The sequence below is a fragment of the Mauremys reevesii genome, linkage group 1, assembly GCF_016161935.1.
Source record: "Mauremys reevesii isolate NIE-2019 linkage group 1, ASM1616193v1, whole genome shotgun sequence".
Lineage (NCBI taxonomy): Eukaryota > Metazoa > Chordata > Testudines > Geoemydidae > Mauremys > Mauremys reevesii.
In genome coordinates, this window is record NC_052623.1 from 339,940,528 (window position 1) to 339,960,510 (window position 19,983).

Below are 19,983 nucleotides of genomic sequence, written 5' to 3' on the forward strand. Positions count from 1 at the left end.
ATCACCACTAGCATAGAACAAGATGATCGCAAGCAAGTAAAGAACAGAAAAGGCAAACAGGCTGTGGGAGTAAAATAATCAGGAATATGTGGTAGAATACAGAGCTTTTCATGTCTAGGTCACTGGGTAAAGTCTGATCTAGGTTAGTAGCAAACAACTGATAGATATTAAGTGGCCTCTGTGAGTTGGGTGTTATTCCTGTTCCTAGTATACATATGTTCACATCACAGACACAATCTGCCAAAAATTGACATCCTTATTGACATCACAGAGAAACTGAATAACCCTTTCAACCTTAGTGGTCCCAGTTCAGTGTAAAGACACATTGGTGGGACGTTCTGGGAAGACTTTCACTGCTGTCATCTGAGCTGTGGCTGAACAATTGAGAATGACTGTTCAATCTTGGTAATTCAGTAACTTTCACAAATGTGATGTTGTGAAGGGGAGGAATAGGCAGGTAGAGGCAAGAACCAAATTAAGTTAAAAGGGCTTACAAGAAAAGGTGATAGTATTAAGACTCATTTATTGGAGATTGAAAAGTCAGGATATATAAACTTGAGTATCTGTATAACAGTGATAGTTTAGCTGAGAGCAAAGAAAACAACATGCAAAGGGTGTATCAACACTGAATCTATGTGGAAGAAAAGCTGTCCTGAATTAACATAATTTATGGAGACAAATACAAAATGATCTCTTTGGAAAAACCAACAGTCAACCAAATAAGTGAAGGGTCTGAGCAGGCTGATCAGAATGTTCAAGACAGTTTGGTTGTACAAGATCAACAAAATCCTCTAATGGAGTGGGTAAGTCAGCTGAATTGAAGACCAGAGTAAACAAGTTTCCCCTTGCTTCAAGAATAGATGGGTCTAGGAATTAGGCAAGTCAAGTGAACTAAAGACCACAGGAGTTACCAGAGTAAGCAAGTTTCAGACAGGCTCCGAACAGGGACATGCACTATAGATCTAAGAATTTAGTTAATCAAGGCTGGTAATGATGCACTTCTTCATTGTGACTCCTTTCTGCTTGCTCTGAGACAAAAAGTTTATGTAAGCTTCAGAAAGTGCCAGTGCTCGATGAGATTTTTTTTCCTTTCTTTCAATAGATACACACAGTCTTTACTCTAGGAGCAGTGTCTTGAACTCCAGTTTAATTCCAAACTACTGGAAGGCTAACTCAGTGCGCTGCAATAGCCCCATCTAAATGTCAGGTACCCACAAAATGTGAAAAGGTAGGAAAAATGGAGCTAGGCTGGGGATGGGTAGGGGGATACTATTCTAAGTAAGATGTCTGGAGGAGAGGAGTCTGCTGAAGTAGGACCTCAACTCAGTGAGTTTACACATTAGAATTTAACTAGGAATCAGTGAGACAGAAATTGAAGAAAGGTCTCCTGACCTTCATTTGAGTGTACATATTTCAGATGAAGACAACAGCAAATCTGTTCAACTAGATATCTCGAAAACCAGATTTCTGGTCAATCTTATGTTCATCATTCACTCTTTCCAGGTAGTTTTTTGAGAATTTGTAATAGTATTTTATTTATATATATATATATATATATATATATATATATATATATATATATATATATATATATATATATATATATATATAAACCTTTCACATTCAAAGCACGCTGCAAAAAAAGATTAATCCATCCATAGCACCCCATGAGATAAATTTTATCCCCATTTTACAGATGTGGAAACCAAGGTAAAGTGGTTATGCAACTAGCTCAAGGCCACACAGTCAGAGCCAGTGCTGGGATTAACAAATCAGAAGATCTCTGGTCCCTAATCCCTGCACTCATTCAAGTAGATCACACCTCCCTAGATAAAGGAGAAGATCTAAATTTACTGCATTTAAAAAAAATATATTTAGGCCAAGGTTTTCAAAAGTGACTAGTGATTGTGTGTGCCCAACTTGAGACTCCTTAAAGGGGCCAGATATTCAGAGGTGGGTGCTCAGCACTTTCTGAAAAATCAGGCCCTTTTAAGATGTCAAGTCAGGCACAAAAAATCATTAGTTACTCTCGAATACATTGGCCTTCTTTGTATTACGTTTGCTGCCTATGTTTTCTTTTCACGTACTGTATATGCTAATGTAAATACGTCTTCTACTGTTTGTTTATAACCGTGAGTGCACTGCTGCTTTAAAGGTGATAAAGGTTAGTGCTAACATGAAAGCTTCGCCTTTGATGAATGCTGAAGAAAGAAAGGCATTACAGGAATTTATCCAGGATGAGCATGTCCAGCACTTAGTGGATACACTGAATAGGCATCAGTGGCAATGAAATGTGAAGATGACCTAAATTGTCAGGGCCTAACCAGAACTCATGGGAATGTCATTAGTGGCATCTGCGGAGTCAGAACACTAGTTTCAAAGGCAGCCAAGCAGCTTCTGATCATGCCAGTTACAAAGACTGATCTGGCAGAGACAAAGCACGTTTCTCAAAGCAACCAGAGACTTTAAAATCCAATAGCTTCTTGAAGTGTAATTCTTTGTTCATTCACATTGTTTTCTTAAATCTGAAGAAAAAAAAAACAGAGAAAAAAAATCCCAGAGATAAAATATCTCTGCTTTCTGTCACGTCTACCTTTAGAAATATGAATTATTATGAAAGGAGGAAGCACAATGAACTGTGTCAGCACATGACTATGTAAATATACCCAACTTAATCAGAATGAGATGCTCTGTTTTACCCAGCTAGCTAGTATTTATATTGCATTCATCTCCAAAGCATTTGAGGACACTACAATATTATCTATGCAAAGCGTACGGACCATTCTATGGTGTTGCCCAGTTTAATTTCCTCCTTTCCAACCCATTATATAATTAATCTAATTAACCACTGCATCTAGGGAACTCGATCTTAACCTAAACAAACATCCAAAGAATTACATTAGACCTAAATTACTGTTCTTCACTTTTGCCAACTGCCTGAATTTCTCTCAGGGTACATATGGTAAATAAAAACCACAAAATTTACAAGGACTGAGACCAGCCAACCAGGCTCAAATATGACAGACTTTTGCTTTGAAAAAATTCCTCTAAAGCTATCACTCTGGGAAATGCTGGAATACCTGACTGAAGCCCAAGGGTTTTGAATGTTTCATTTGTTCAGAAATAGAATAGTGTTCAAAATAATAACTTTTATTGGTGCTGGGTTTTGGAATTACATGCTGTGCTGTTGCCATCACATTAAGGTTTCTTCTTATTTATTGATAAATTCTCCGTAACTGACTGACAGCTGCTATTAACTCAACAATCATGAAGTTTCCTAGTATTGTCTTCTGGTGTCAATGGCTGTAGAGCTCCAGAAAGGAAAGGAGTCTATAGCAATGCAAACAAGCTGGAAGGAGCAAGGAACCTAGAAGAATAAAATGACTTTTCTGTGAAAAATGAAAAAAGGGGAGAAAACCTACAGGAGCTCTGAACTGAGAAAGATATAAATTGTTGAGTGGTGTTTGCATTGCAGCTGTGCCTAACCTATTTTGACCATTGTTATAAAAAGAAGATGCCTCAAAGAACCTCTCAATACTATTTTATGCCAAAACTGCTCAAACATGGATGCACACATTTAGAATCCTAACTGCATAATTAGGCACTTTAAGAGAAGTGGCCTGTTTTCAGAAATGCAGAACACCTGAAAATTGCATAGAATTCAACAGGGTAGGTACTCAGCATCTTTCAAACTCACATCACTTTTACTTAGGTGCTGAAGTATAGATTTATCTTCAGGCACCTAAGTTTGAAGATTTCATTCTGTGGGTTTTGGTTCCTTGTGAACAAACTTTCTGTACCTGCATCCCAGTTGAATACCCATATCTGACATACGCAACTCAAATAGTTTTGTTTGACATGATCTATGTATCTTATTTATTTACCTTACAGCAATAGCATAGGGTGACCAGACGTCCCGATTTTATCGGGACTGTCCCGATATTTGCTTGTTTGTCCCGCGTCCCGACCGATGTTCGGTCGGGACACTGGACAAACAAGCAATTTTGCCCTCCGCTCCGGTGCATAGACAGAGCCCGGAGGGGCTTTAACCCCCCACTTCCCCCGACCATCCCCCTTCTTCCCCCATTGGACCCCTCCCCAAATCCCTGCCCTGGACCCGCCCCAACCCTGCCCCTCACTGCCCCATTGGATCCCTCCCCAACTCCCCGCCCTGGCCCCGCCTCTTCCCCAAGCACGCGGCATTCCTCCTCCCTCCCAGGTTTGCACACGGGCCATGGCCGGGGCTGGGAGCGCAGCACGGAGACTGCTCCAGCCCTGCAGCCTGCAGGGCAGCGCGGAGCAGGGAGGGGGCACAGACACGTGTGGGGCGGACACGCTCCTGCCAGGAGGGGCCGGGCCCGGCTGCCTGGTTCGCCCCCTGCCCAGGGGGGGGTGTCCCCAAAGTTCCCTGCGGCCGGAGCGGGGCTGCCCGGGGCGAGTGTCCCAGGCGGGGCAGAGTGGAGCAGCCTCTGCTGTGGGGCTGGTGCAATGAAGCCCGGGAGCGGCTGGGCCGGGAGCTGCAAGAGGGGTCCGGAGCGTGGCTCGGCTGCACAGCTCGGGGCCCAGGAGCGAGGGGATGGGGGAGCTGGGAGTGTATTGGGGGTCAGAGCTGAGAGTTGGGTGGAGACGGGGCTGTGCCACTGCCGCCTGGTGGCGGGGGGCGCTCTGGCTTTTTTTTTTTTTTGCTCCGCCCCCCCCGCGTCCCGATATTTCATGTTTGTCATCTGGTCACCCTACAATAGCATCAAGTTTTATAATGATGCCATCAATCTTTTAGCAATACTTGATTACAGAGTGCAAATGAAGCATGTTGATTCATCTGATTAATATATTCCAGTACCTTTGCCATTCCTTTATAAATTAAATCTATAATAAAAAAGGCAGCTGTATTATCTCAAGTGAAAGAGAAGATAACGTCCCTTCCTCCCAAGAGACAGACAGATGTTTAATATTTAAAGTCATGGTGGGAAACCTCATATATTTACTCTTCTTGGGCCAGATTCTCCATTGCCCTGCACCTTTTAGTCATTTGCATTAATGAAAAATAGCTGCAAATTGCTACTGTTTTTAATGTATATCCATTTTCTACTAACTTTCCACTGCTGTAAATGGCTACACAGGGTGCAATGATGCAAAGGAAAATCTGACCACTTAAGTCTGCAAAATTGGGCTAGGAATCTCATAAGAGCAGGCTTTTTCATGGTATTTTCCTGCTGTTCTTGAATTTTGTATTCTTGATTCTATAGTATTGTAATTCAGATTTTAAAGTTTGATTCCATACATAGGCAATGCTATGGTGAGAGGGTTATCTTCCCAAGCACACTCTCTCATTAATAACTCAGAAGGCCTAATGAGAGAAAATGTAACCCTAATAAACAAACACAAAATGCAAACTAGCAGTCTATCAAACTTGGTGTGCATGTCCAGAAATCCAAAATATTTCCCAGAAGTAGTTGAAAATGTCAGTTTAACACCTTTAGAATCTTTAATACCTCTTTCAATTTTCTAAGAATTTAAGCAGCCTACAGTTTGCAGATAAAACAAGAAGATAACATATTACTTACATCGTTCTGATCATCTTTTGCATTGTAATAGATGATTTCATTATTCTGCATGGAAAAAAAGAAAAGAAAAATCATTCCATTAATTGAAAAATGATCATGAATACAGAGGTCCACGACCTAAAGTAAACCTGAATATATACATTTAAGGGTTGATCCTGAATTTTGTGAACACCCCTGTTAATTTCCCAGCAAGATCAGGCCCTTCCTTAGTTCTGTCTTCTTTGTGAACCAACAGATACGACAGAGAAATGTCATTTATTTAGCACTTCTTTCCTGAAAATTTATAAAAGGTATATCAACAACAACTTGAAGAGTATAAGCTATGGTGGGGAGAAAACCTGCTAATGGAAGACTTATGAGAGCTATTTGTTTTAAAGATATATGAAGAATTCACCACCTAAAGTGATAATATATGCAACAAAACAACCTATCAGGCAACAGACATGATAACTCACTAACTTTACAAAAGTAAGTGGGTTATTAAATTTTCATGCAGAGATTTCATTCTTCATGTTGGGTAGTAAAAATAAGCCCTGGGACTATGCATCAGGAGAACAATCTAATTCTTGTGGCATACAACAGAATGTAATGCTCCAGTGGATGAATTGTAACATTCTAAATCTAACAGAGCTGTGAACTAGCATAACATTAACTAATGCTACAATATCATTCTGAATCTTGATTTACTGATTTCTTGAGAGGGTTAAAAATTGGGAAATTTTACCATGAAAAAAAATCAGTAATTTCTTTGCTACATCTATCAATCCTGAAGAATTCTGTAATGTGGACATTGCTCACCAATACACTGTGTCTGCTTTCCAATAAATATCACTTTTGTAACATATAACCCTTTGCACTTATTTACACACTTCTGCTCAGGGATCTCAAGAGTGCAATGCTAAGGCCCTAAGCCACTAAAGCACTTAAGTATGTGCTTAAAGTTAAGCACATGCTTAAGTATTTTGCTCGTATCAGAGCCTAAACAACAAGGCAATCATTATTGCCAAAGATCAACCTCCAAAAATATTGCCATTTGTATTTTTAATCCTGTTTATATTAAATAACAATTTTACAAGGATATATTTGAACTCTTACTCTCTCAGCTTTCTTTCATGCAATAATTGATAACTAAGTGAAACAGTAGCCCAAAACTGGGCTCACAAAACTGGGTGACTGGGCAACAAAATGGCAGATGAAATTCAGTGTTGATAAATGCAAAATACTGCACATCGGAAAACATAATCCCAACTATACATATAGAATGATGGTGTCTAAATTAGCCTGTTACCATTTAAGAAAAAGATCTTGGAGTCACTGTGGATAGTTCTCTGATAATATCCACTCAGTGGGGAGGGATAGCTCAGTAGTTTGAGTATTGGCCTACTAAACCCAGCATTGTGAGTTCAATCCATTTAGGGATCTGGGGCAAAAATCTGTCAGGGATGAAGGGCCTGTGAAGGCAGGGGACTGGACTGGACTGGACTCAATGACCTTTCAAGGTCCCTTCTACTTCTATGAGATAGATATATCTCCCTATTAAAAAAAAAGTGGCAGTCAAAAAGGCTAACAATGTTGGGAATCATTAGGAAAGGGATCAATAATAAGACAGAAAATATCATATTGCCTCTATATAAATTCATGGTATGCCCACATCTTGAATACTGCGTGCAGATATGGTTTCCACATCTCAATATATATGTGTGTGTGTATATAGATAGATAGATAGATAGATATAGTGATGGAGCAAGGCCTATATATATATATAGGAATTGGAAAAGGACAACAAAATTATTAGAATTATGGAACAGCTTTCATATGAGAAGAGATTAATAAAACAGGGACTTTTCAGCTTAGAAAAGAGACTAGTAAAGGGGGCATGATAGAGGTCTATAAAATCATGATTGATGTGGAGAAAGTAAATAAGGAAGTATTATTTACTCCTTCTCATAACACACTAGGGGTCACTAAATGAAATTAATAGGCAGCAGGTTTAAAACAAAACACAAGGAATTATTTCTTCACACAACACACAGTGAACCTGTGGAACTCCTTGCCAGATGATGTTGTGAAGGCAAAGACTATAACAGGGTCCAAAAAAGAACTAGGTAAGTTCACAGAGGATAGGCCCATAAATGGCTATTAGCCGAATGCAAAACCATGCTCTGAAGTGTCCCCTACTCTCTGATTGCCAGAAGCTGGGAATGGGCGACACAAGATGGATCACTTGATTACCTGTTCTGTTCATTCCCTCTGAAGCACCTGGCATTGGCCACTGTTGGAGGACAGGTGGACCAATTGATCTTACCCACTATGGCCGTTGTGGTGTTATGTAAATCGAGTATATTTCTACATCAATGGTTCTTTTACAGAAATGTATTATATATATTAAAAGTGTATGAAAAGAACCAAAATGCAAACCCTTATTCACATGCATACATCTTACTCATACGAGTAACCCAGGCTACTCACATGAGTGAAAATTTGCAGAACCTGGAATCTAAAAGGAAGAAAGATACACCTTTTCCCTCATATAAATATAACATGCGAGATTCATTTGAAGAGGACTAACTATGAGTACAGCAATTCTGAAGTTCTAGGCTAAACACAATTTTTGATAATAATAAAGCCACCATGCTTTGTGGCCTTGGATGAAGCCATTTCACTTCGCTTTTGCCATCTCTCAAATAGAGATAATGATACTAAACAAACTAGGGAAATGCAACATAGATGGAGCTACTATAAGGGGGTACAAAACTCACAGCTCATCACATGCACAGATACATGAGGAAATTCCTTTTACCATTAAAGATCAAAGCTAATTGTGAGTACATTGATTGTTTTCTGGCTATGCCAGAACAAGGACAGGAGACACTGGATGTGGTTTAATTAGGCCGCAACATTATTTCTAAATTGCATAATCATTTACGTCATTGAAGACCTTAGTCGTTCAGGAGCTAAATTAGTGATCAACATTACCCAAAAGAGCCACAGTAGTGGGAATCCATTGTTTTATTTACCTCTCTCTCTCTCTCTCTCTCTCTCTGTATATAATTATTCTCTCAGCAAAATGACTGAGCAAGTATTATTTTATCAACTACAATTGTAAAAGCATCCTGATTGGTTAATAACTTAGACTGGTTAATAATTAAATCAAACAGTGTTTTAATTATCATGTGCTGCAAAGATCCGCAAGAGACACATTAAAGAGCCAGTTGTGGCTTGCGAGCCTCAGTCTGAGTATCACTGTTTTTTATATACCCCAGTTATAGGGTATAGGCTGTCAGCCCTCCCTCAGCCAACCCACTGCTGGGACCTTGCCACCTCCTCCCACCCTCAAATGAGGGCTAAGGGGGCGGGGCTATAAAAGAGCCAGGGGTTGACTTCCTGACATACTAGTCATAGGAGCACCAACTCCGTTTCTGCTCCTTTAGAGAACACATCCTTGAAATCCTTTACCAATCCATTTTATCTGATCACTGTATCCCTTCCCTATGGAGTACCTGTGCTGGACATCCACCCCACACTTATATAATGATTTGGGACATCACAGCCTAACCCACATTTCACCATTCATCCCAACTAAGCCCCCAACCTGCTGTGGGGAAAGAGAACACCTCCCCCTGCCCCCTTTGCCTTGTCCAATCGGGCAGTGAGGAAAGTAATTTCTTCCCAGGCCACTGAGAAAGGAGCGATGACATGTTATGCTCACACTGGATCATGACAAACCTGATATTTAACTACTCCCATGGGCGGGATGTGTGTGCGCTACTCAGCCTGCTCCAGGGAAAACGGTGCTTTTCCTGCACCAGTGTGGACTTCAATAGTCTTCGCGCTCTTCCGGTCACCTGATGAGGGATGGGTCAGCATCCCCACACTGACCTGGGCTGAAGCTGCCACAAGTCTCTCTCTAGCCCTTAATGGGGAACAGGTTTTCCAACAAGCTAGACAACAGCCTCCACCGCTTAATGGGCTGTGAGGTCAGTCTCATAACCTGATGGTTCCAAAATAGGAGGTAGTTTAGCACGTAGTTTGTGCAGAGAGTTGAAAGAAGCAAAAGTTTCTGTTTCCTTCCATCCTGTTATTTCATACACTGTTGTGTACTGACATGCTTGGTGGTCATTATATTGTCTGTTTAACATTTGTTGAAGCTCTCATCCTGCAAGATGCTGACTGCATCATATACTGCTGTTAATTAGTCCATTGCTACTCCTGTTTGACCCAAATAACCAGGAATATTAAAAACAACCTTTCAGCAAATGAAGCTCTCAGAAACATAAGCACAAGTTTAACCAAGATAAGCACAAAGGGAAAGAATTAAATCCTTGTTTGGTGATATATTAAATTTTGTGCTCCTTGTAGATAGTACCTACACAAAACGTAAACCAATAAGGACATTTTGTCTGTTTCACTACACTTTATATAGAAAGCATGACCTGCACTGTATTATGATATATTGAAGCCAGCACAAGCTCACAAATTAGATTCATGGATCAGTTAAAATTTGAGGCCTATTTTTCATATTTAACCACTACTAGGTGACAAGAACAAATTATTTTGATTCTGACTTTCAACCAAATAGCTATTTATTAACTCCCGGGCACGGGGAATTTGAATCCACCTCATGATATGCGCCAGTATACTATCTTGCCATTAGGGAAGTTACAAATGGTTTCCAGCAGGTCTAAGATGGAGGGTTCCTCCTCCTCTCCCCGCCCCCGCAACCACCACCACCTTCTTCTTCTGGTAATAATTTGGAGACTAAAATTAAACAAAGGAGGAAGTCATCATTCCCACTTGTGAGCATAGGGTTCATTTGCAAACACAGGTCTTGTGGTACAGTCCTGAATCATGTTCATGGGAGAAATGACTTCAGGTTATTCTACATTCAAATGACAAATTTGTACATGACCACAATGGTTTGACATATTAGTGAGACTTTCCCAGGGGTGATAATTCACAGCCGTGAATTCCTATTGCATAGCAAACAATTTAAGTATCTGACAATATAAAAAACAAATGATGATTAGATTTAGGATCAATTTAGTAATGTCACTTTTCTGGCTGTACAGATTATCATTATCCTGCCATGCTTTCATTGATCCTATTGTCTGCTAAAGTCACATTGATTTTGTGTTATCATTTCTGTCATTTCATTGCTAGTTTTCGATATGAAGTAATTCCTATGGGCATTAAGAGTTGTGTACATTACAAATTGAGTTATGTTAGTAACTCCCCAAGATACAGCTATTCAACAAACAGAATCCAATGCCTCTGATTTCCAGGTCTGTGTAGAAATTTGGGCAAACACAGATAAATTAAACAAGAATATAAGTATGAGAAAACATCCACTTTCCAAATATTTACAAATGGAATCTGGACACACACCATAGTCACTAACTTAAAAGGAGGCTCACCATTTTGTCTCTTACAGAACAATTTGAGATAAGCAATGCATTGACTCCACTGGTTGCAATCTCAATTCACAACTAAGTGGAATTTAAGCTGAAGGCACTTATCACCTCTCAGGTAGCACTTAACACATTGTAGGATCAAGCTCTTTCAGTAAGGAGATAAAGGGAGTAAATTTCAGAGAGAATCCTGTATTACAGCACATTATTATTTTGTGTTAAACAGTGCCAAATAGCTTCTGTAAACCACTAGTTTCAGAGTAGCAGCCATGTTAGTCTGTATCCGTAAAAAGAACAGGAGTACTTATCAGCAGGAGAAAAAAAAATTGTGGTGATAATCAAGATGGCCCATTTCAGACAGTTGACAAGAAGGTGTGAGGGTACTTAACGTGGGGAAATAGATTCAATATGTGTAATGACCCAGCCACTCCCAGTCTCTATTCAAATCCAAGCTAATGGTATCTAGTTTGTATATTAATTCAAGCTCAGCAGTTTTTCACTGGAGTCTGTTTCTGAAGCTTTTCTGTTGCAAAATTGCCACCTTTAAGTCGGTTACTGAGTGACCAGAAAAAATAAATGGGCACAAATCTGACAAAAAAAAAAGAATAAATAGACACAAATCTGACATCAGGAAACATAACATTCAAACCTCTTCAACCTCTCTAGCCACTCAGTAACAGACTTATAGATGGCAATTTTGCAACAGAAAAGCTTCAAAAACTAGATACCATTAACTTGGGTTTGAATAGAGACTGGGAGTGGCTGGGTCATTACACATATTGAATCTATTTCCCCATGTTAAGTATCCTCACACCTTCTTGTCAACTGTCTAAAGTGGGCCATCTTGATTATCACTACAAACGTTTTTTTTTCTCCTGCTGATAATAGCTCATCTTAATTAATTAGCCTCTTACAGTTGGTATGGCTACTTCCACTTTTTCATGTTCTCTGTATGTATATATATCTTCTTACTATAGGTTCCATTCTATGCATCTGATGAAGTGGGCTGTAGCCCACGAAAGCTTATGCTCAAATAAATTTGTTAGTCTTTAAGGTGCCACAAGTACTCCTGTTCTTTTTGTAAACCACTAGTACAGCATATTTTGCATCCATCTTTAATAGACAGCCTGAAGAGAACAGTAGCAACAGAGTACAACATTTTACTACTACTGCCAGTGAATGAAGTTACTCCTTTGGATTACATGGTAGAGGTGTATGATCTGAAGATCCTTGGTTCAAATCCCAGCAATGACCCATGAGGAGTATAGTCCTTACTAGTCCTGATCAAAACTGTTTATTGGTGGAAAAATAGTTTCTTGACAAAGAGCTTCCCTGCCACCACTGAAAAAAAATGTTGCTTTCCACAGAAAAATGTTGACTTTTTGTAAAAAATGTACATCCCAAAACCTAAAATTTTCAGCTTAAAATAATTTAAAATTTTGATTTGGAAATGACCCAGAATGTTCAAGGGGTTTGTAGTTATGTGTCTTGTACTTCCCCCACCCTTGACTCTTTTTTCACTCTGGTGGTCTCCCAAGCCAAACTACACAGTCCTGCAAGAGGGGAGATGGCAATGTTTCACATAGGAGACTGGAGACATGAGGAACCCAAACTATAACAGCACCATGGCAGCATTTCCAAATATTTTTTTTTCAGGTTTAGGCCAAAAAATACACATTTTCTTTTCAGAACTTCATATACGGTAATATAGGAAAACAAGTGTTATCAGTATGGTTTTTTAAAAAGGCACAACAGAAAGAGTACTAAAGTAGCAGTTCTCAAATCCATACAGAGCTAAAATTGTGTTGGCTCTCCTCATCACTGTATTTGCCACAGAGATTTTATGAGATTATGAATTGGAAAGGAGACATCCATAGCAAAAATCACCATTAAGAGGTGTCCCATACTATGAAAATATTTGAGAACCCTTGCTTTATAGAGTCACCCTATACAGCACTGTAATCAATTACTGCATAAGGTATACTGTAGTAGGATACAGTAGGAATAAATTAATATAGAAAATAAATTGAAGTGTTTTAAAATCTTACATTACATTCATATTTCTGTTTATGTATTCAACATCTCTGCCTTCACATCATATTTTTCTACATCTTCTATCCTATTTTACATAAAAATTCTGCCAAAGCAACCTAGAAGAGGTGAAGTATAATGTCATTGACGACTGCAGTAATCCTCACAGTAATGAAAAACCATCAGGAAATATGTGGCTATGTAGGAAACGGGGGAAACACACAAACACACACGCACACCAAACAAATTTCTGGTTTCCTTCCTGTTGCTGTTATATATCACATCAACCTTGTTTTGAACACAAGGATTAGAAATGGGCACAGTTTTTCAGACACAATATTTTTTTTCCAGTGAAAAATGTAGATTCTGCAACAGCAAAACATTTAATTAATTCTTGTCCATTCTGCCAAATTGTTTTGGTTGAAAAAGTTATTTTAAAAAAATTTCATTTTGACATTTTTCAGAATAAATTGGTTCCATTTTTCAGTTCAAAAGGATTTTTTTCTTTCGACGTTTCCTTTAGTTTTAGAGCCATTTTAAAATAGTCAAAATCTAAATGCTTAATTTAACCCAAAGGGTTGGGTTGTTGTTTTTTTTTTTTACACTTTTTGACTTGCTTAAAAAAAAATCTGTTAGAAATTGAACTTTTTTTTAATTTTTCAGAATTGCCACCAAACCAACATAACCCACTATTCACACAGCTTTACCAAGGGTTCATAAATGCCGGTACAATTATCAACTCTGATCCCACAACGTCCAACGCAGGGTAAGAGTCGTGCCTGCAATGGGCCCCATGGACTTCTCTCAACAGGAAGCAAGGAGAACACAACTGTTTCTTAATACCTTTAGTCAGGCTCCACAGTATTAGCCTGTCTCCTTCAAGGAAAGCGATGTATAGTCAGCTTTTTTCTTGACTGCACAGTTTAATCATTCAACTGCTTTAAGACCATGTCCACATTCAGATTTTGAGATCATTTTATGTCACAAATCAGTCCCAAATACTTAGCAAATAAATAGAACATGTATGCAAGTTTTGGGAACCGTATACTTGAGTACCAAGTAAAATTGTTACTGAATTATACTGTTTTGGCTCTCTTCATGTGGACATATCAAAATGGCTGAGCAAGAAAAGCTGAAATGGTCTGTTAAGTGTTTAGGAAATGCCAGTCAATACTTCTTTTATTAAGTGTTGGTAAAACACATCTGGTTTATTTTCTGCAGACATTTTTCTGCCATCCTGTGCAGATAAAGAACTATTCTTTCTGTTTCCTTTAGGATCATTATGATTCAACACGAACCTAATGGGCCCTAAGAGAAATAAGCTATCTAGCCTCAGTTCAATACCTCTCTTTGTCTGACATATACTTGTCAGGCACAGTTAGACTTGGCACAAAGAAAGCTAGATGTGACCTACAATAAAGACTAAATTATTCCATCTTGAGGTGTCTCTAAACAAACCATTGCTGGATAAAAAGTTTGTCTATTTCATAAATAAACAGAGCCGATTATTACAATTAATTAGTTTTCTAATAATGCTTTAAAAGTCTTGTTTAGGTTAAATTTCACACAGGCAAAATGAATAAGGAAAAAAAAAACCAATATCAGCTCACATTTTCCCCTTAGTCTTTGAGTTAAAACACCGATTTGCCTCCTATGTCTACAGCCAACTTGCAAAAGCACAACAATTTAATAAAATAAAAATGTCTAAATAGACAGGAAATAACGTGTGAAAATTATTCAGTTTCTAAGAAACAGAAGAAAAATCTGGTTAATCTTGTTATAAAAAATAGAAATCAAGAAAAAAACAGCTATTTTTAATGTGATTATTAGGCAAATCATAGAACTGGAAGGGACCTCGAAAGATCATCTAGTCCAGTTCCCTGCACTCAAGGCAGGACTAAGTTATATATACCATCCCTGACAGGTGTCTGGGGATTTTTAAGAGCAGGTTGCACAATGTTGGAGATTCCACAACCTAGTTAGGCAATTTATTCCAGTGCTTAACCGCTCTGACAGTTAGGAATTTTTTCCTAATGTCCCACCTAAACCACCCTGGCTGCAATTTAAGCTCATTGCTTCTTGTCCTATCTTCAGAGGTTAACGAGAACAATTTTTCTCCCTCCTCCTCGTAACAATTTTTTGAGTTCTTGAAAACTGTTATCAAGTCCCCTCTCAGTCTTCTCTTTCCCAGACTAAACAAACCCATTTTTTTTCCAATCTTTTCTCACAGGTCATGTTTTCTAGACCTTTATTTATTTTTGTTGCTCTCCTCTGGACTTTCTCCAATTTGTCCACATCTTTCCTGAAATGTGGAGCCCGGAACTGGACACAGTACTCCAGCTGAGGCCTAATCAGCACGGAGTAGATCAAAAGAATTACTTCTAGTGTCTTGCTTACAACACTCCTGCTAACACATCCCAGAATTATGTTTGCTTTTTTTGCAACAGAATTACACTGTTGACTCATATTTAGCTTGTGTCAAAACAGTGCAATAAATTCCCTGTCAAGAGATGATCTCCAGGGGTTGTGTGGGATGTAGTCACTATTGGGTTTACCCAAAGGATATGACATACTCCGGAGGAAGGATCAGTATTTCTAATGTTACATTTCATACAATAATTTACGAAGTATTCATTTGTTCCAGTTCTGATCCACAGCTTGTGTGAGGACCATTCTGACTATTTTTTGTGCACCAGGATTGTCTTTAGATCTTATTGAGACCAATACAGGGAATGAACAATGCTCCTGTTATAATGCAGACACTGGAAAATAATGATGGAGGAGTAAAGATGCTGCATATTTCTCGTTACATTCATCTTAATTACCACTGCTTTTAAAATAGGAGAATTGGCCCTGTTTATTTCCTGTAGGATGTATCTTCAAATTGTTCCTCTGCTTGGATTAACAATGAGGTTACCAATTTCTAGCAAGTGCGGTGGTGGTTTTTGTGATAAGAACACCTGCCTACTGTGAAATGAACTGAGATCATTGACTAATGGTACGAGACATAAGGTGACTGGTTCACTAGAAAGCTTTATGTCAGATACTCATCATTCCCAAGACCTATAGGCATGATATTTCATACACATCAAACTGTTTATCAGGTGTTAGTGGTCATTGTGTCACCCAGAAACCTTGGTAATGAGCAGATATAAATATCTAGACAAGACAGATATGTGCCCCACAAAAATCTTATTTTGAAAACCTTGAACTCAATGCTTATTATAAAGTAAGGACCTGGGGAATAAAGGTTTTGGTTTCCAAATTAGACAATACTGGGAAGGCAGCTTCCTGTCAGATGATGGCACATCCTCCATTTCAGTATATGATGATCAATGACAGGCTCAAAATTTTGTCTTACATACAGAGCATAAATAAAATCATAGTAAATCAGACATCAGGAAATTAACACATTACTGTATATTGATAAGTTTGTTGCGGACACCTCCTCTACTACATGCCATAAGAATCGTCATTGGTACAGGTTTCCTAGACTAAAATGTTTCCGACTTAAAAAGATCTTTCCAGTGCATACACATACACTTTTTGAAATGTAGTTTATTTTCATTTCTATTGTGCTGCTGCCAAAGTAGAGGGTAAGGTTTTTGTTTTTTTTTAAAGTCTGCTTTTGTCAGCTGTTATATCACAAAAGTATCTTAATACCTAAAGTCAGAGGAAAACTGAATATGTTCATCAGCAGCACTGATTTAGGAACCTTAATGTCTGTACATTTTGATTTTGCATTAAACTGAGCAACAATTAGTTTATGTTAGAATCAGTTTTTGCTGTAATTTAAGTCACAAGCCAGAAGGATAAAAATATTTTTTTTTAAGAAAAATAGAAAAATCCAGATTTTTAAATAAATAAATAAATAAATAAGGGTGGTTTTTTTTTTAAAAATAAACATATATAAAATTAAATTTATAATCCATGTTAAGGCCTAAACTTACTATAATCTATTAAATTATTTATATTAAACACAAGAAATAATATTAACAAGTACTTATTTGCTGCCAGTTAAAGGAAGTAAAAGCATTGAACTGCTGAAGGTCACTCTAAGCATCTGGAACCAGAGTTGGTCGGACTGCTAAACCAGCATTTAACAGCAGTAGCAGATGCAGAGAGAATATTCTCTTCATGTCCATTGATTCAAATCGTCCAGTTAAAAGTCTTGTTCATTCAAAGTTCAGAAACCAATTGGGAGCTGAAAAAGTAGGAAAGCTTGTTTTTCGCTTTCAGTCTATGAATTAAAACTAGGTAAGAGCATGCAATCTACTAGTTCTAAAATCTTGCATGACATGGTGACCAAAAAAGAAATTCTTTTAAATTTATTAAGTACATATAACACTTCCTTTGTTTAATAAATCAGTTAGTTTTAAATGCAAACCATATTTTGATACACATTTTTCTTATATATCTAGCACTTTTAAGGTAATTTTATTAAATAACAAAACCTGAAGACGCTGTTTTACATTTTAACTTAATTTGAATTTCTAGCCAAACAAAGTTTGACACAAATCACAAAAAACATTAATATAGTAAATATGAAATATATCAGTCATCATTTTCTAATACAAAATGGGTAAAACTTAAGAATCTGAATAATTGTAAGTTAACCTAAGCTATTTTATGTAAATCTTAAATGTGTATATAGTGTATAATATATGGAGTATCTTCCAGGTTAGCAACAACAAGCACCAAATTTAGTGTAAAAGCTAAATTTAATTGCAACGTTTTCATGGTTACCAACCAATGAGAATCAACCTTTCGTTAGAAAGGTAACTTAAAAACTACAAATGCAAAACACAATTAAAGTCAATTATTTAAATCAAGGTTTCCTACTTGGTGACTTAAATCATGAATAAAATCAGTGATTTAAATCACTTTTATTTATATCAATCCACGCTGGTCATAAACACAGCTCTGTAAAGAACGGTAAAATACACAAACACAATTGTTATTCTGTTCAAACTTTTTCTCTGGAAACAATGATGGAAAGTGGAAATGCATTAGAAAAGAGTCAGGAAAACCCTTCAGTGTCACCAAACTATGGAGTTAAGTCTTCAGATAATTTCTCTCATTAGAAATGTTATAAGAAATAGTCTTTTGACAACCCTGTCAGGATGATTCTTAATTTCCTACTGTATAAGCTTCCACTGAAAAAATGAAGCATCTACTTTAGATATTACTTACAATTAGGCTATAGGATAAAACACAAAAGCAAATTAATGTGGTAAAATGAAAGTACTATCGTCCTCACACCCACAAGGAACAGCTGCCACAACTGAACAATACCTTCATAATGTCAAAATGTACACTTCAATCAAATTCTTCAGTGAAGCTTCCCCACATAATTGTTGTCTATTCTGACATACTATGATACTTTTTTAGCAGCCTAGGCACCTTCATACCAAGATTTCTTATTGTCCTATGTCCTATGATCAAAAGCTAATCTCTGTTGAGCATAAAAACAATTGACATTACAATGAGGAAAGCTTGTTAACATTTTAGATTCCCCCTGCCTTATTGCAACTGAAAAATTACACCCAGAACTCATTGCTACCAAATGAAGTAATTTTAATGTAAAATCCCTAAGTTCAAATATAACAATCATGTAGGAACGAAGACTCTGCTACTTCAAAAACATTGCTGCTAATAACCTCTGCCACGTCTGATTATGGCATCAGGATGGTCACTGTAGCAGTTATCTGAAGTGAAAATTTGTCTTCAAGTGTAAGACTCTGCGTTGTGACAAGTGACAAGTGGTACAGTTGGGGCTCTGGGTCTGTCACAGAGGTTGCGGAAGTCACAGATTCTGTGACTTTCTGTGACCTCCGTGACTTCTGCAAGGGCCAGTGTGGCTGACCCCAGGGTCACCCAAGCAACCTTACCATCTGCTGCTCTAGTAGTCCCCCGCCACGGCCCCAGGTCAGCCAAAGCAGCTGCATATTTTTGTTTATTGCCCGTGACCTGTCCATGACTTTTACTAAAAATACCCATGACTAAATTGTAGCCCTAGCTATAGTGTATAGCTGTATTTATACTTTAATTGTATACTACGGTATGTTTACAATACAATGCTCCTGCCAGGGTATATGAGGATAAATGCCAAAAACATAATTTTACATCATAAACCTTTTAAAATTCTGCTGACACAACTAGGATACAATGTTTTGCTCTTGCTATATTCATAAATCAATTTAATATTGATACTACACCACCTGGTAAGTGGGGAACTCATGTGTTTCTGACTGCAAAATGAAAGGATATGTACTACCAAACTGACAATCATTATCTGTGCACACCTTTTGTCTACAAGTCTCGCAGGGTTCATCCAAATGGCAGCTTTTCTTTTTTCTGAAGATGAGATTCAACTGAGTGCATTAAGAGTGATGTCTGTTTTTACTTGTAAGCAGTAGTCCTGCTCACATGAGACAATATATTATTCTATTTGACAAAACAAGATTGTGCAACAAGCTCCCAGAGGAACAAAGGGCAATCACAAACCTCACTAATTTCTGCAAGGTACTGTTATTTTATCTTGCCTTCTCTAACAAATATACAGCAACAGGTATGGTTGGATGGATGAACAGATGTTGCTATATGTTTATAGATTTTAAAAAATCCAATCCAAAACACTACTGCACACACTTTTCCCCCTGGGGAGACCATGAGAGAACAAACACGTGACAGATGTTAGTTCACGTTGCTTAATATGCTTAAAGGTGCTCAGTTACTACAGAGATGAGCATGTTATAAGAATCGGCATATAGATTGTGGTATATAGAAGAGAATAATTGGCAGAATGCTATGTATAGCAAACATTTATTTGTATATACAATTAATACTTCAAGGACAATGCAATGTTTAAACAGCAAAGATTCTTATCTCAGCTACACTAGTATAAATGCAGAATTCTCCCCAAAAAGTTACTCCAAAACATGAATTAGCATCAGAACATGAATCATTTTAAAGGAGCA

The 19,983-nt window shown here is 37.8% G+C and overlaps 1 protein-coding gene across 7 annotated transcripts in view; it reads right to left on the reverse strand.

Annotated features, from left to right (window-relative positions):
• The window catches only part of CACNA2D1 (calcium voltage-gated channel auxiliary subunit alpha2delta 1), a 658,833-nt gene that overhangs the window by 314,905 nt on the left and 323,945 nt on the right, over nucleotides 1-19,983 (reverse strand). For all 7 annotated transcript variants that reach the window (XM_039518654.1, XM_039518644.1, XM_039518662.1 and 4 more), the window contains exon 5: nucleotides 5,565-5,609. In XM_039518654.1, the coding sequence (XP_039374588.1) occupies nucleotides 5,565-5,609 (45 nt within the window). The remainder of the gene's footprint in view (nucleotides 1-5,564; nucleotides 5,610-19,983) is intronic.